This window comes from Ochotona curzoniae, unplaced genomic scaffold (genome assembly GCF_017591425.1).
Source record: "Ochotona curzoniae isolate NIBS_2020 unplaced genomic scaffold, NIBS_Ocur_1.0 patch250, whole genome shotgun sequence".
NCBI lineage: Eukaryota > Metazoa > Chordata > Mammalia > Lagomorpha > Ochotonidae > Ochotona > Ochotona curzoniae.
In genome coordinates, this window is record NW_024466807.1 from 309 (window position 1) to 18,459 (window position 18,151).

The 18,151-nt window shown below is 43.1% G+C and overlaps 1 protein-coding gene across 1 annotated transcript in view; it reads left to right on the forward strand.

The window, feature by feature from the left end:
• Positions 1 to 9,323: 9,323 nt before the first annotated feature.
• LOC121166838 (E3 ubiquitin-protein ligase MARCHF5) overlaps positions 9,324 to 18,151 on the forward strand; it is a 39,202-nt gene continuing 30,374 nt past the window's right edge. The window contains exon 1 of the mRNA XM_040996137.1: positions 9,324 to 9,727. Within this exon, the coding sequence (XP_040852071.1) occupies positions 9,693 to 9,727 (35 nt within the window). The 5' untranslated portion in view covers positions 9,324 to 9,692. The remainder of the gene's footprint in view (positions 9,728 to 18,151) is intronic.

Here is an 18,151-nt window from a genome sequence, read left to right on the forward strand (position 1 = left end):
ACTGAATTAGAAAAAGTTGATTTCTGTGGGATAGAAAAAAAAAAAACCTGATGGCTATGAAATCTTGCATAACATTCTATTACTTTGAAACTATCTTGATTGTTTTATAACTAAGCTATATTTGTATCATAGTATACTTTGATATGCCGTAAATTACTAAGCCTCTCTATAACAATGTATTTTAAGGTAGCACCTGGAGTTAAAGTAACAGCTTTATGAAGATATAATTCATATACCAAATAATTCACCCATTTAAAGTATCAATTAAACAGATAACTTTTAGTATATTTGCAGAGCTGTACAGCCATCACTACAATCAAATTAAGAACACTTTCGTCACTCCAAAAAGAAACTTCACTCACTTTTGCTGTTATTTCCAACTTCCAAACTCCCCAAGCCTTAGGTAACCCTGTCTTTGCAAAAGCCTATAGAAATGCAAGGCCTGCTGGTTAGCTCAACAGTTGGGGTGGTGATGGGCTGAGCTAGGTGTGACCATGGAACCTGCCAACACTCATGGGTACAGGGACTAAGAACAGTCTGGGCAGGTCCAGGCTGCAGCACCCACATGTGTATCCTAAAACAGGGTGTGGGGTGGGCCAGGTCGCATTCACCCAGCTCATATTAGGCCAAGATGGAGGAGCAGACTATGCTGGGCAAGGGCCTAGCACCAGCTGGCATGCATGAGATCTGGGTCTGGGAGTGGGCCAAGTTGGGGAACTTGGGAAAATGCCCTATTGGGTCATAGCTTCTGCTGGTGAGCATGTAGTTCAAGTCTGGGAGTCAGGCAATCTAGGCATGGTTGCTCCAACTGTTGGCTAAAGTGTGGGTTGGTTTTGGAAGGGGGCACACAGGGTAGGGCCAAGCCAACCTCAGCTCACAGGAAAGTGCAGAAACCAGGCTGGAACACAGGTCATGCTGAGCTAGGCTGTCATACCTATCAATGTACATGAGCCAGGGATGGGAGCAGACTGAGCAGGGCCAGGTTCCAGCACCCACCAGCAAGAGTTGGGACTGGGGGCAGGCCAGGTCAGGCCAGGCTACAGCATCTAAAGCAAAGGCTAAAACAGGTAGATATACCATGGGATGGAATTATAGGTTATGTGGTTAAGTGCAAATACAGGATGTCTTAAACCACAAATAAACTAGTTTTACTTCTCCCTAATATGAATACCTTTTGTTTCACTGTGTAACTTCCGGGAACCTCTAATACTATGCTGAGTAGAGGTTACAAAAGTGTATGTCCTTGGTTTGTTCTTATCCTGAGGAGCAAACTTTCAGGCTTCTCACTGGTAGGCATTATACTGGCTAAAGATCTTTCTGCAAATGTATTTTGCCAACTGATGAAATTTCCTTCAAGACCTGGTTGCATAGTCTTTTTTCTTTCGCTTTCAGCAAGCTGCGACTGAAAGTAGTAGAACAGTGTACTTGTAAGTTTTTGCTTCACAGAGCAAAAGATGCTTAATATTTAGGTTTGGCCCAATGGCCTGGTGGCTAAATCCCCCACTTGCATGCGCTGGGATTGCAAAGGGGCATTGGTTTGTGTCCCAACTGCTCCAATTCCCATCCAGCTCCCTGCTTGTGGCCTGGGAAAGTAGTAGAGGATGGCTCAAAGCCTTGGGACCTTGCACCTGTGCGGGAGACCTGGAAGAAGTTCCTGGCTCCTGGCTTCAGATCAGCTCAGCTCTGGCCATTGCAGCAACTTGGGAAGTGAACCAGCAGACAAAGTTCTTTCTGTCTCTCTTTCTCTCTGTATATCTGCCTTTCCAATAAAAATAAAGTCTTTAATAAAAAAATGTTTAATTATATTTTTAAATATTCCCCAAAGGCCGCTTTTCTTCCTTTCTTATTTGTCAGCCTACAACCTTTCTATCTGAGTTCTAGGTAAGTCAAAGGCTCCGGTGTACATTTTTCTAAAGCTCTACGTTTCTCCTTTGGTAATTTACTTCCATTTCTCCTTCAGTACTACAGTGAGTCTCTATTTATAGCATTTTCCACTTCAGATTGATATCAGTCTTTATTCCTTCCAACAGAAGATCTATCTGATCTCTCACCGTAAAAAGGAACTATTGTTAACTTTATGCAAAAGCTTGAAATCAACAGTGGTTTAGAGTAATAGCAAACTTTGAAAATCAAATTCGAAGAATAACAGCTATTAATCAATTTGGGGTCAAGAACTTTCCAAGAAGGGAAATAAAATTTTAGAAGCAAGCAAGTACAATATATAAAACCAAAAACAAAATCCTAAAGGGGCCCAAAACTTTCATATATATATATTAAAAAAAATCCCTGGGGCTGACATTGTGGCCTACAAGGTAAAAATGCTAGGGGTGGGCCCGGCGCGGTGGCGCAAGTGGTTAAAGGTCCTCGCCTTGCACGCCCGGGATCCCATATGGGCGCCGGTTCTAATCCCGGCAGCCCCGCTTCCCTTCCAGCTCCCTGCCTGTGGCCTGGGAAAGCAGCAGAGGACAGCCCAAGGCTTTGGGAACCTGCACCCGCGTGGGAGACCCGGAAGAGGCTCCTGGCTTCGGATCGGCATAGCATCGACCGTTGCGCTCACTTGGGGAGTGAATCATCGGATGGAAGATCTTCCTCTCTGTCTCTCCTCTTTGTATATCCGCCTTTCCAATGAAAAAATAATAAAAATAAATCTTTAAAAAAAAAAAATGCTAGGGGTGACACCAGCATGTTACAATACTGTGTCCCCAATACAGTTTCCTGCAAATGGCCTCGGAAAAGCAACAGAAGTGTCTGGGCCCACGCCATGCACAGGAGAGACCCAGATGAAGCTCCTGGCTCCTGACTTCAGCATGGCCCAGCCCTGGGGATAGTGGCCACCTGCACAGTGATCCAACAGGTAAAATACGTTTCTCTGTCTCTCCCTCTCAGTAAATTTGACTTTCAAATAAATAAATACTTTAAAAAAAATCCCTTGTCTAGGCCCGGCGCGGTGGCGCAGTGGTTAAGGTCCTCGCCTTGCACGCCCGGGATCCCATATGGGCACCGGTTCTAATCCCGGCGGCCCCGCTTCCCTTCCAGCTCCCTGCCTGTGGCCTGGGAAAGCAGTCGAGGACGGCCCAAAGCCTTGGGACCCTGCACACATGTGGGAGACCCAGAAGAGGCTCCTGGCTTCGGATCAGCATAGTATCGGCCCGTTGCACTCACTTGGGGAGTGAATCATCGGATGGAAGATCTTCCTCTCTGTCTCTCCTCTCTGTATATCTGCCTTTCCAATAAAAAAATAATAAAAATAAATCTTTAAAAAAATCCCTATTCTATAATGTATAGGCTAATGATAATATCTCTTCATGTGCTTATATGTGTATCTTTGAAGAAATATCTAAGTCTTTTTCCCATTTTTAAATAGTATTTCTTTTCCTATTATTGAGTTACACTAAATCTTCATTTTAAATTCAAGTCCCTTTTCAAATACAGGATTTCCAAATTTTTCTTTCCTGACAGCATCCTTGCAACACAAGCGCTTTGAATTTTATCTGCCTTTCAAAACAGAAATAGTGTATCAAGACAAAGCAACAAATTTAACTTGCAATTTCATCACAGGAATGCTTTTTCTCGAAGGCAACTATTATACTTTGGATGTGACAGAAGTCTACCAACCTTCAATTCATCATATACAATATTAAAGATATATGAATTAAGTCAAGATTTAATTAAATGAATATATGTTAATGCTTAATTGTACATCAAATAAAACTGTTTTTATAAATTTATTATTGCATACATGTGACTGCAAAGAATACATGACCATTTGTACCATTTGGTATAGAGCCCTTGAGTGGTGTTAAGGTGCAAAGAAGTGTGGCTATCATAGCTTGTGTCATCAGTATAAAAAACACAAATCATATTTCACTATTATGAAACTGGAGTTTACGACACATGCTCCCTGGAGAAGGTTCTCAGGGAGCCCTAGAATCCAGAAGATCAGAGAATCTAACTAGCCAGAGAAGACTGTGTAAAATTAAGAAAACCAGGTCAACTTCAAGTTGCACTATGGCAGTAACATATATTGTAGGGAGCAAGTCTGCCTATAAATGTCCTTTTATAGGACACCAGAAATACTACTTACTTGAGAACTACTTACCCTAATTAAGGATCTTCAAGAACTATAGCTGTATTATAGCAAATGTCTGAAAATATTTACCACAGGCAAGTGTCTCAATCCCAACCAAGGCCTATCTGTCTTTATTTCCAATCCTGCATGCCACAAGATCGATACCCTGACCGCTCTCACCTCTGCTGGAGAACTTTCAGTACTGATACCTACCAGCTAACACCAAGCAAGTTCTTATCAATATGTTCAGTCTGGTACTAAACAATCTGAATGACCTTCTTCATTTAATTCCCCTAGAAACCTGGTAAGGCAGGTTCTCTAATTGTCTCCAATGATGAGGAAACCAGCTTAAAGAGATTTTGTAACCTGCCCAAAGTTGCTGAGCTCCAGGGTGACTATGCTAAGACTCAAAGCTATGTTTGAGCTTAAGCTGTCAACTTCTGCAAGACCTGTGCAAAGATTCCTGAGCCTCAGTCTAATAATGATTCAGGACACTTGTTTAAAAAGAAAGAAACAGCCAGGCACAGTAGCCTAGCGGCTAAAGTCCTCACCTTGAATGCACTGGGATCCCACATGGATATCAGTTCTATTCCCGGCAGCCCCACTTCCCATCCATCTCCCTGCTTGTGGCCTGGGAAAGCAGCTGAGGATGGCCCAAAGCCTTGGGACCCTGCATCCACATGGGAGACCCTGAAGAGGCTCCTGGCTCCGGGCTCTTGGCCTCAGATTGGTTCTGCTCCTGCTGTTGCGGCCGCTTGGGGCGTGAATCATCGGAAGGAAGATCTTCCTCTCTGTCTCTGTTCCTCTCTGTATGTCTAACTTTGCAATAAAAAAACAAATAAATCTTTAAAAAAAGACGGTAAATTAGGCATCATTACAGAACACATAGATCAGAATCTCCTGGGTAATTTTTTAACGCACAGCAGATTTAGGAACCAGTATAGGTGAACTCCCCATTTCCTACAGATTGGGGTGTATTTCTGATACACACACCTCTCTGTAGAGGCGTTTCTTTCTCTCATGGTACAGGAATAAAGTCCCTTCGTTGGAAGTTCTTACCTTCCTAGTCTGTCACTCATTGATCTTTTTGGCTGATCTTGCCCTGAGATCTCATCTTACAGCTTTTCTTACTCATCACAGGGGCTTTCCCTCTCAGTGTTTGCACATATTGTCCTTTTGCAAATCTATGTGAAGTACCAGAATTGCAAATCTATGTGAATGATTGCATCTCCTGCTTATAAACGCCACAAAAGTAAAAAAACAAAAACAAAAACAAAAACTTACTTATGCTCATCACTTCATTCTAAGTGCCTAATTCTGTGCCTGTCATGTACATTCAATAAGTATTTGTTTCACAAATAAGTTCAAACTGTTTTAACAACTTTTTGCTTGACCAATCGACTGTTTTCCACTTACACAACAGAGAATCCGATTCTCAAGCTACAGAAGTGAAACTACTCTTCCTGCCTTTTCCTTCATCCACACCCAAATGCCTTCTCTTTGCTCCAAGGTAAAACTTAAATTCCCTGTTTTACAAAGTTCTCTTTAACTTGTCAGCCCACAACAGTCTCCTGGGGACTTCTACATCACTTTGTATGCTTAGGCCACTCATTCAACACTTGCTCATGTGCTACTATATCATTACATAATATTTCATATGCAAATACTTTTACTTTCCTAAATGCATTTTTTTTGGTAGTGTGTACATTCATCAAGGGTAGTTGCATGTAACTTTGCAACTAGAGTCCCCGCATATATCTTAGGTCTCTGGAAACATCTGTTGAAGGAATTACCAAAGAACATTCTATAGCTGGCAGTGAGGACTCAGCCTACAGTTTCTCACTAAATCTGGTACTTGACAGTTCTCAGAGGATCTATTTGATTTTTTTCTCCATGGAATTCCTCTTGGGAACCTCTTGGTAGATGATTCAAAACAAGTACACTGAAAGTATGTTATGATAATATATTGTTTTGAAGTCTGACAGACAAATCCATTTGAAATAATTTCATGATACTTTTAAGATGATAACTCTACATTGTTCTTGTCCTCTGAAACTGGGAGACTACTTATACATTATCAGTGGGTTAATTTGTATTTTAAAATATATCTTTAAGGGAAAATGGAGGAAGAGAACTATAGTCATATTGGTTACTCCACTGATTATCAGTTTTCATAAACATTTAATCCTACTTAAAATGCAGCACTGCATTTCAACTTTTCTTTTTGGTCATACTAACTTTTAAGCCTTTAAAATCTGATAATATTGAAATTCTGAGTATCTGTCACCACTTCAAATCCAAGGATTATTTTATCAATTTACCAGACATATTTTTGTGCATACTAAGAAAAGGTTGATAAAGAATTACCAGTTATTAGGCCTAATGTGATAGCTCAATTGGCTAATCCTTCCCCTGATAGCACTAAGATCCCAAGTAGGCGCTGATTTGTGTCCTGGCTGCTCCACTTCCCATCTACCTCCCTGTTTGGGTGGCTTGGGAAAGCACCGAATGATGGCCCAATACCTTGGGACCCTGCACCTGACAGGGAGACCTGGAATAAGCTCCTGGCTTTGGATCAGCTCAGCTCTGGCCACTGCGGCCATTTGGAAAGGAAACCAGTGGATGAAAGATCTTTCTTTCTCTCCTCTCTATAACTCTGTCTTTCCAATAAAATAAATAAATCTTTATTTAAAAAAAAAAGAACCACCAGTTATTTATTTCTTTTTTTAGATGTCCCTATGAACATTTTAAATAAAAATTTAATAGGTTTATTGAGACATAGTTTAAATACCATAAAACCCACTCATTTTAAATTACAACTGAATGAGATTCTTATAGAACTGTGCCACTGTCACTATAATCTCATTTTACAGTATCTTATTTTCTTAATTTTAATGTATTTCGCAAAATACAACCATCACCACTAGTTCTAGAATACTTTGATCATTCTGGCAAGAAACCTCATTAGCAATCATTCCCATTTCCTCAACTGCTTCAGCTCTATGCCATCATTAATCCACTTTGTCTCTACTGACTTGTATGTCCTTTTAAAAATATTTATTTTGTTTTGGAAGGCAGAGATCTTTCTATTGTTAGGTCATTTCCCAACTGCCCCCTATAGTGGGACCAGGGCCAGGTGGCAGCAGAAGCCTAGAACTCAATCCAGATCTCCAGCTGGTTGGCAGGGAGCCACACACTTGAGCCCCCACCTGCTCCTTCCCAGCAGGCACAACAGAATGCTGCTGCAATCAGAAGCTGAGCCAGGACTCAAACCAGGCTGTCTTAAGGACACCACTAGCGCCAGCTTGAGATTTGCCTCCCCCTAACCTTTCGTACACACAGAGCAGTTTGGTGTGATTAGCTCCTTTCACTTAGTGTAATGTTTTCAAGATCACCCAATGTTACAACATGTATCCAAAGTTCATTCCTTGTTATTAACTAACAGTTTTCTATTGTACAGATATACCACATGTGACTTACTCATGGGTCAATTGGTGGGTATTTGGGTTTTTTCCACTTTTTGGCTCCTAGGAATAATGCTGCTGAGAACATTCACAAACAAGTCTTTGTGTAAACATGCTTTCATTTTTCATGGGAGATACCCAGAAGTGGAATACTGGGTCAGGCCACGGTTATTCCCTCTCTAGATGAGTAACAATTCCGTTGTTGTTTTAGCTTCAAAGAGTCTGACAATCAGGAAACAAGTTTTTCACAGAGAAAACATCAGGGTTTTTTGGTGTACGAAGGCTCTGCTGTCAACAGACTTGTATCTTCCAATTTAGGGTCAATAACAAATATAAAATGAGGTAAGGATCCTTTTAGTGAACATCATAAAGCTAAAATGGAGTTTGCCTTGGTCCAATCTACTACGCTAAAATTCTATTTTCTAGTCAGATGCATATATCCTGCTCGTTGTGGCTGTTAATTGCTTAAGATACAATTATACAGTAAAGGTTTAGCACAAGTAACAAAACATTGTTTTTAATATTAGACACCCTGAGTGAGCTCATTATAGGAGAATACTAATTTTCCTTCCCTAGGATGGGCTTGTTGCTCATATCATGAGGAAAAGGTGAAACATTCATTATTTAATTTTTCAAAGCCTCTCGTGAAATCGTTTCAGGAACTGGAGGCCAAGTAAACTCTAGTCACATGTTGCTGTTGTTTTTCTGGTCACGGCACAGGCTAGATCAAATACATTCAGAGAGCAAACTGCGACCAGATCGTTAACATTTGGAATCGAGAAACCACTGTCTCATCATCTTGCAGCAGAAATCAGACAATATCAAGGAGAAACTACCAGACGTCCCACCAATCACAATACGAGAAAACGCCACAGGTCGTTCCAACACCCATCCGTGGTAGTCAATAGCTCTCACCTCCCGCTAAGACTAGCCCTTAGAAGGTCAGGGAACGACCCCGCCACGGAAGATTGGCGATTCCTCTCTGCTGATCCCCACCCACTCCAATCCACCTGCTGGGCGGTGTCAAGGAGACAAGAAATGGTTAACAGCGACTAGCAGCGGAGAGAAACAGCCCTGACAAGCCACAGCTGAGTAAGCAAGAGCTGTTTTTTCACCGACGTGTTCCACTTGGAGGCTGTCGGCGAGCCCTAGGACAACCCAAACATATTTCAGGAGATTCCTAGAGAGGAAGAGAAACCTCTCCCGCCCCACCCTCGGCACACCCCGACAGGCTCGGGTGGAACCGTCGAGCCACCCGCTCCCTCAGGAATAACTGCACGCAGTAAAGCCCCGGACCCTCCCGGTGGGGGCTGTGTAACTCCCTCACCCCAAATCGGGCTGTGACGCGGGAGAAGAGGGTCCCGGGCGCCCGGGGCTTCTGAAGGAGCTTCTGCCATTCCCCCTCCTTCTCTCCCCACCGTCGCCCAGATCGGTCCACACGCCGCGGCCGAGAGCTGGGGACCCTAGTGAGGAATGGCCCTTCAGCCCCCTGCCCTCACCTGGCTCGCTGGTCCCACCTGAGGACAAGAGCTGCGGCGGAGGGAGGGGAAAAAAAGAAAACAGACCGGGAGGACTGACCTTGTTGCTACTGACAGCGGAACGGCACATCCTGCAGCTTCCTGGAAAGCGACCCGAAGGACATGTTCCCCCCTCCCTGGAGGAAGGAAACGGGAGGGCGCCGGCCGGGCTGCGGCGGGCGCGGCGGTGGTCGGGGCGGGCTGTGCAGCCTCTAACGGGGGGTGGGGGGATGATCCGAGGACTACATCTCCCAGGCTGCTCTGGGCCGCCCTGCGTCGTGACCCCGGCGCACACGGAGGCGGCGACTCTTACCTCACAGAGGTAGCTCCTCCGCCGACAGCAACTCGGCCCCCGCGGTCCATGGACCGGAACCCTGGGCCGACGGGCAGGAACCCGGGCCGCGATCGCCGCCTCCCAGCCCCAGGCTCCTCCTCCTCCTCGTTCCCCGCCGCCTCCTCCGGACGCCCGCTGGCCGCGCACAGCCGCCGCCGGGCTCGCGGAGCCGCCCCAGGAGGTTTGGTGGCGGGTTCGCGGCTACCGCCGGATTGAGGCCTACTCCTCCGCCTCTCAGTGCTATTGTCCCTGGGCCTGGCCCTGACGGGTCCACCGGGGAGGGCCGAGGGCCGCCGGCTGCGCGGAAGATGCCGGACCAAGCGCTACAGCAGATGCTGGACAGGTACTGGCTGCTCTGGGGGCGGGGGAGAGCGGGAGCCGCCGACCTTCGCCCTGGCCCTTGCCGGAGCCGGGTCCCGCGTGCTGGACAGGAGTTCTACAACCAGGGGCAGGAAGTTTGGAGTCTGTATTGGGGAGCTATGGGGAGGGCGGGCGGCCAGGGTCGTAGACCCGAGAGTGAAACTTAGCTGAAGAGCGGCGTGTGGTTGTGCTGGGACACACGGTTTTGAAGCGTTAGAATTGACCCCTAGCGTTAGTTTCTTTTTTTCTGTTTGTGATCCTGTCCTCTTCTCCCTCCCCCAACACTTGCACTATATTATAAAAATGTCAACGCTATACCGGCAGGAAGCACCAGATTAAACCTTCCCTCTCCGCTCCCCGCATATCTCCCCACCACCCCAAAAGAAAGCCAAGGATAAACATTCTTTTGAAAAGCCTGATAGGTTGGTTTCATTCCTCCCCATCCCCACCCCAAAGCTGTAAGGTCAAGAGTATCCGCAAGGGAGCCTGAACGGTCAGACCAGAGGAGAGGTTATGGAAAGCGGCCACCAGAGTCGACACCGAGCACTTGCTGTACTTTTCTGATCCTTGATTGCACTGAGGAAGTTACAGCCCCTCCTGGGGGCCCTTCGCCGGTTCCGGGAGGCCTCCAGTCCTGACTCCTTTTGTGAGGTCGACTGCACCGCCCTCTGCTGTCCAAATTCTGGGGCTTGGGTTCTATGATGAGTTTTCTGGAGTCACCCAAATCGCCCTTTTCCCCAGGTCAAGTCTTCACTTCGTTGTCCTAGTCACTCACACAAACTAATTCGTGATATTTGTGACTGCCTACAACTCTCAGTTAACGTCATTTGCTTCCCTGTTAAGCAGGTGGTACAACTCCTAGTATTGAGTTAAAGCCCCAGCTGTAAATGCAGCTTAGGTCGGCCATACCCGGGACACATATCACCCCAGAGTAGCCTGCTCCCAGAGGGACAGACATTTCTTTGGATCTTAGAATTCTGAGAATTTACACTGATAGGAATCGGGTCAGAGACTTTTTCAGCTGAATGACTGGTGATTTATCTTTGATCAGTTAATGTTGTAAGAGTGATAATTTTTTTTTTTTAATACATGGTATACCATCTCCTGGAAGGCAGAAACTTACTCATCATTGTTGATCTTGAATCATCACTTACCTGTTCTTCAGCAAGTAATCAGGAACTATTTGTTGAATGAAGTAATGCATGAGCATGGCTGTTTTTCCAGGTATTGAGGGTGAGGGGTGAGAGATGAGGAACTAACGTCCTATAACGTTCCAGCTTTTCTATTCCATGTAGTTCAGCATCCAGAAAATCCTTGGCATACTAAAAGATGCTGAGAGAAGCCCTTGACTTCCTGCCCCTGCCAGTTCCAATTAGAGTTTAGTTAGAATCCTGTTCTAGGGCAGCGGGGCATTTTGTAGTTAATTTTTTTTTTCCCTGTGAAAGTCTCCTGCTTTGGCTTTCATGTAGTGAGTCTTCAGAAAGATCTTATGTCCAAAAGTTAACCTGGCTTCTCAAACATATCCTTTGGAGACTTTCATAAAAGTGAGAAGAAGCCAAGGAGTGCTGGAGACGCATTTAAGACTTCTCAACAGAAAACCTGGAAATTGTGGCTGCCATTTGCGGAAGCACTGGCTTATTCACATCTTCGTACCTCCTTAACATACCTCAAGGTAGATTCCTGAAATGGCACCAGGACTTGCGTTGTCTAAATCAGTTGCTTCCAACCCAGCTTCATGTTAGCATTGCTGGGGAAGCATTTTCAAAAATATATATAGGTGGTTAGACCCTGCCCAAGATTAATGAGATCACAATTTCTGTAGGAGAGGGACTGGACATCGATGCATCTACAAAAACCTACTGAGTGTTGCTGGTACAACTGAGGGCAACTGCCCCAAACATGAGAGGGTGTATGGTTAGTAGTAACAGCTTGGACTTCAGAGTAGGAAATCTTAAAAATCTCATCACGCTACTCATTAGTTGTGTGACTTTGAACTTAACTTCAGAGGCTGTTTATATCTTCATTTATAAAATGGAAAACACCCAACCTCACAGGATTGTGTCAGCATCTTTGTTTTTGTTTTTAAAGGTCTTATTTTTATTTGGGAGGCAGAGTTATTAGAGAGGAGAAACAGGGATATCCTCCATCTGCTATTTCACTCCCTGAATGGCCACACTAACTGAAGCTAGGAGCCAAGGAACTTTTTGGGTATCCTGTTTTGGTGCAGGGGTCCAAGGACTTGGGCCATCATTTGCTGCTTTTCCCAGCCATCAGCAGGGTGCTGGAGCAGAAGTGGAGCAGCTGGAACTCAAACCTGTGGTCATATGGGATGCCAGTGCCACAGGCAGAGACTTAGCCTACTACCCCCATGGAGCTTGCTCAAGAACATGCATCTTCCTAAGACACTATTGATAATGTTAGCAAGACAGCAGGTACTTGAACTGGTGTAACCAGGGTGGCACTTTTCTTCTGTCCTCTTCATATTTACAACCATCCTAATTTAGGCGGGGCCTGAATAGAAATTGAACACAAAGATTATTTTGTTCATTTGAGAAATATCAAGAGATCCAGCAGACTACAATACATAAGACTAGTAAAATATAGAGTTCTTCTCGTGAAATTAATTTCACCTCCGCTTATTCTGTGGAACAAAATTTAACTCCGATAGGTCCAAGTGTAGTTTTGTAGTTTTTTTCAGTGCCAAGTTTTTTCTTTATAAAGTGGAATAAGCTTGATACTGTTAAAAGATGGAAGAAATATGCGTGATATGGTATTGCTTCTAGGATGAAAGTTACATGTTTTTTATTTTTTTTAATTTTTCAATTTTTTTTGAAGGTTACATATTTTTAAATTATTAAACATTTGTGGATTTATTTATACTGAGTTCCCACATATACTCAGTGCCAATCTAGGCCACTGCTATTTAGGAAAATGCCCTTCTGGAGTTTAAATTTCAGTGATGTCTATATTCTATAAACTGTCACAGTAAACCAAACTGTCAGCAACTTATTAGCAACTGGAATTAATTTACTTTATCCTTTGCAAATAACTAACTTCAGTTTGGTTATCAATCTTTTTTTTTTTTTTTTTTTTTTTTTAAAGATTTATTTTTATTATTTTTTCATTGGAAAGGCAGATATGCAGAGAGGAGAGACAGAGAGGAAGATCTTCCATCCGATGATTCACTCCCCAAGTGAGCGCAACGGGCCGATGCTATGCCGATCCGAAGCCAGGAGCCTCTTCTGGGTCTCCCACGCGGGTACAGGGTCCCAAAGCTTTGGGCCGTCCTCTGCTGCTTTCCCGGGCCACAGGCAGGGAGCTGGAAGGGAAGCAGGGCTGCCGGGATTAGAACCGGCGCCCATATGGGATCCCGGGCGTGCAAGGCGAGGACCTTTAACCACTTGCGCCACCGCGCCGGGCCCTGGTTATCAATCTTGATAAATTTGATTCCTACTGTATTTATAGTAGGTCAAAGAATACACCAGTAAATGAGTGTATGTATTTTTTTTAGCTTTTCATTTGTTAGAAACAATCATTGTTTTAAGTAAGTTCAATATTTAAATCTTGTTTAAGTTACTGTAGTTAACAGCTGTTTGAGAGTAATAGGAGTTAGTAGGAAGGGAGAGTGTTTTTTTGTTTATTTTTTAGTATTATGAATGATTTGGAAACACAAACATCATTGGCTGAAAATTATAACCACTTACAAATACCCAAACTCTATATCAGGCCTTTTGAATGTTGATCAACTTCTCTTTCTTTCATTGCTGTACTTCTTTAGCAAGGAATCTCTTATGTGTTACGCGCTTCTCTTGCCTCCTACTTTGCTAGAATTAAACATATAGAGAAAAATACAAAGAATTTTGTAGCAAACTGCAGGAATGGACCTCAGGTTTGAAGCCCTCCACTGCTGAAACAATCTTCCAGAAACCTGACTATTGCTCTACCTCACAGTAAATACTTGGGAGTTTGTTGAGTTTATTTTGCATCACTTATTTGTACCTAGGGAGGACTAGGTAAAGAATGTAACCATAGAGTGTCTAGAACAATTAGATGGGAGAGCAGAGAGACCTGTGTGCCTGCCCGCTTCCAACAACGGCAATCCGTAGAATGTTAGTTACAGACAATTATATACCTTTGGAGAGGAAGGAAAGTACGTTCTGATAATACCATGCGGTATCTGATATTTTTTTCTTCATTTCCATTAAAGCAGTTTCACTTTGTTTATTAGTTTCAGATTCTCTGTGACATCTTTGTCTTAGTCATATTAAAAACTCATTTTGACAGTTACAGACCAACAATTGGAGAATTAAAAACCATTAACAGTTGTATTTGCTTTCATAGAGATATTACAGATAACATTCCTTTTGCCCACCATCCCAAGTCCCATTTCTTCTGTAATGAAGTGCGTCTACATTTTTCCAGCCTGCCTTCTTTAGTGCTTTCATATGTGAAAGTATTTAATATACACTCTTTTTTTTCCTAATCCGTTCCCTTGTTTATGACATTTAGGGTTTTTTTTCCTCTTTATTGTCTCTTCACATAATTTGACTTTCATTCCTTTCTTGTCTTCACCTTTACCAAAAGTATCCTAAATGGTGAGTGATTCCTTAATCAGCAGATATATTGTTTTTTTTCTTAGTCCTCAAATCCTTGGTGTAACATGTTACAGCGATGAAACTACCGTTCTTTTTCTGTGGTGTGCTTTTTTTCCTCCTCTGTCATGTTGCCTTTTTTTTTTTGTCATCTTTAATCCATAAATATGACTTGAAATAGGGACCCAGTTTCTCACTTTGACCCTTTATTTGAGCACGTCTTGGTTCTTTGTTCCTGACTTCTTTACCTCATCCCCACCTCGTCATTTTGAACTGGCCAGTCCCTAATCCCATGTGTGCACACAGTGTTTTCAGTCTAATACTAAACTGCTTGTATTTCCCTGACTTTTCACATGAGTTAACTTTTTGTTAGTCTTTGGTGTGACCACTCTTTTTTGTTCTGTCAGCTAAAAGTCTTTTTTCTTCTTTCTTTGCGTTCTTTCTTCCCAGGTCCAGTTGCTGATCAAATATTGTAGATTCTTCTTTATCTGGCTCCAGTTTTCTTTCTTTTGGGTCCTGTTTGGCTTATGGGATGAAGAATTGCTGAAGTCTCAATTATCTTAATTTTGAGTATTTATTTTTATCTGAAAGGCAGAGTTAGAGAGGAGAGACATAGATCTTCCATCTGCTGGGCTGGTCCAAAGCCAGAAACTTCTTTCAGGTCTCCCATGTAGGTACAGGAGTGCAAAGATTTGGATCATTCCCAGGCCATTAGCAGGGAGCTGGATCAGAAGTGGAGTTGCTGGGCCACAAACCAGTGCTCCTATGGGATGCTGGCACTGCAGGTGTAAGCTCTGCTGCTATGCCATGGCAGCCCCCCAAATCAGAAGTATTATTGTGCTGTTTCTATTTTTTGAGAACCTGTCACTTTCTCAATAACTTATAAGGATAAAAGTTAACCTTGAAGACCTAATATACTTAGAATGCAGCCACAGCCTACCTTAATCATCCCCTTACACTGTACTTTGTTGTCCTGTGAATAGTCTTGCTCTTTAATTGCCTTGTTTTTGCTTTGGATGCTCTCCTTCCTCTTAGTCTTAGTACATGGCCAACTCTTCTTCATCTTTAAAACTATGCTCAGATTGTCCCAGAAGCCTTGCTTAGCTCCTGACACAGAGTAAGTAACTCCTTCCTGGGCTTCTGTGAAACCTTTCTGTAATTTTTATGGTATCTCATGTACTTTTTTTTTTACTGCATCTATTGTACTTGGACTTTCCCACACATCTACCTTAATCACCACACACACTCAATTGGACGTTCATTGAAAATTGAAACTGCTTGTGTTTTCAGGACACATTATTTTGAATCATAATGCCCATCCATTCCTCGTAGCTTAGTGTTTAGAATAATCTATGAAAGCAACATTTTAAAAAATCATCTCATTTGCTCAAAACTGTCTGTGCTTCCTTATTCAAACTCTTTAGCCTGTTCCTCCAAGCCATCTGTTACCTCATTATTCACACACATTTTTGTGCTCCCTGTTATAAGAACTGGATTATATACTGGGCCAACAACCATTTTAGAACTTTTCTCCATTTATCAGTTTTTTATCACAGGGCAAACTGGCATGCTCACTTTCCTCTGAACACAAAAGTTCTTTTTCTCAACCTGTCTTTAAATTCTACCCATTCTTCAAGACCTTGTTTATAAAACTCTTCTGAAAACTTGAGCCAGACCTGTTTTTTTATTCTTCAAAGGTAACAACTGATCTTCACCACTTCTTAACTATGCCATAGTTCATGTAGAAACTAAAGATATTTAGAGGCCACTATTGTGGCACAGCATCTTAAGCTACTGTCTGCAGTGCTGGCATTCCATATGGTCACAGCTTTGAATCCCAACTTCTCTACCTCTGATTGGGCTCCCTACTCATGCACCTAGGAAAGCAGTGGAAGAAAAGTGCTGGGGCCAGAGGATGTTCCTGGCATGGACCTGGCCCAGCCCTAGCCATTGTGGCCATTTGAGGAGTGATCTAGCAGATGGAATACCTTTGTTTTTCTCTAATCTTTCTCAAATAAATGCCTAAAAAACAGTAATCCTTAAATGGCACATTGGAGTCAATTGGAAGAGATTTAGATCTCTAGATGAGGCTGCTTAATTAAAATTTCCCTAGCAAAAATGAAACATTTTTTGTATTGACTATAATTTTCTAAGAAATAGAAAACATTCTCCAAGCACCTATGGAACTGTATCACATAATACAATGTTATTAACAATTAAAAAAAAAAAGAAATAGAAAACATTCTCAATACACTATAATACACTAGGTAGTACAGTGAGGGGAAAAAAAAGAAACCCATGTTAACATTGTGGCATAGGTGGCAAAGCTGCCTCCTGCAATGACTAACATAAGAGAACCGATTCCCTTCCAACTTCATCCTAAGGCACCTGGGAAAGCAGCAGAAGATGGTCCAAGTCCTTGGGTTCTCACCACCCGTATGGGAGACCCTGATGAAGCTCCTGGCTTTCTGCAGGCCCAGCCTCTTGCTGTTGTGACCACTTGGGTAATGAACCAACAGGTGGGGGAAATTCCTTTGTCACTCCCCTTCTCTCTTATTCCACCTTTCACGTAAATAAATCTTGGTGGAAAGTGTTTTAGATTGAGGCCGAAGTTAATTCATGCCTTTCTACTTCCCCTATGGACAGCTCACTTAACCTTTCGAGGCTAGGCTTTTGCTTCCTTGCTTAAGATCAGAACACTTACACTTTCTGTATTCATGAAGATCAGAAACAAAAGGGCATGGCATACATATCCATGTACTCAGTAAATTACTGCATTCATTGTGATGTTTTTCCCCTCAGATTTGCCCTTTAATAATGTGTCAAGATTGTGGTTATATCTCTGACAGATGTGGAAACTTTTAACTTCCATTCTACTTGAGTGAACAGAATAAATATAAAGAGATTTTTAGTCTTGATGATTTATTTCCCACTCCAGAGTATATAATCCTGATGATTTTAATCCTGAAGCAAGACAAGCAGAATTTAGTTTTTCTCATTGTTGATTGGACCTTCCTTGTATTAACTGGACTGTGGTTCTCTGAGCATGCTCTGAATTAAGGCACTCTTGCTCTCCTTTAAACAGCCACGTCAAGATGTGATGGTACAGGATATAATAAACATTAGCGATTTAAGGTTGTTCACTGCTCATGCCTGTATTTTAGAATTGCTTTCCAGTATACTCCAATTTTCAACACAGTGATTTCTAAGGCAGGAGTTGGGTTTCCAGACGTTTCTGTTCATCCTAAATTCTTAATTTCCTGTAAACCATAGTATCAACTCTTTTTTTTTTTTTAAGATTTATTGATTTCTTATTGCAAATGCAGATATAGAGAAAGAAGAAGAGACAAAGATTCTCCACTGGCTCACTTCCCAAAATCAGTTGTTCTGATAGAAGCCACTTATTTAAGTGAAAAATGCACAGTAGATAATAAGCTGTAATGTAGCAGTTGTTTCTGTTTGTCAACCCCCCCCCACACACACACATACACACAAACCACTACATCTCAGCTCTCTCGCCTACCTATGAGTGGAGTGGCCCCGTCCGAGGAAGACTCTGAAAGTCATTCCTCCCCTGTCAAAAATGCCCACTCCAGGGCCCGGCGCGGTGGCGCAAGTGGTTAAAGGTCCTCGCCTTGCACGCCCGGGATCCCATATGGGCGCCGGTTCTAATCCCGGCAGCCCCGCTTCCCTTCCAGCTCCCTGCCTGTGGCCCGGGAAGGCAGTCGAGGACGGCCCAAAGCTTTGGGAACCTGCACCCGCGTGGGAGACCCGGAAGAGGCTCCTGGCTTCGGATCAGCATAGTATCGGCCCAT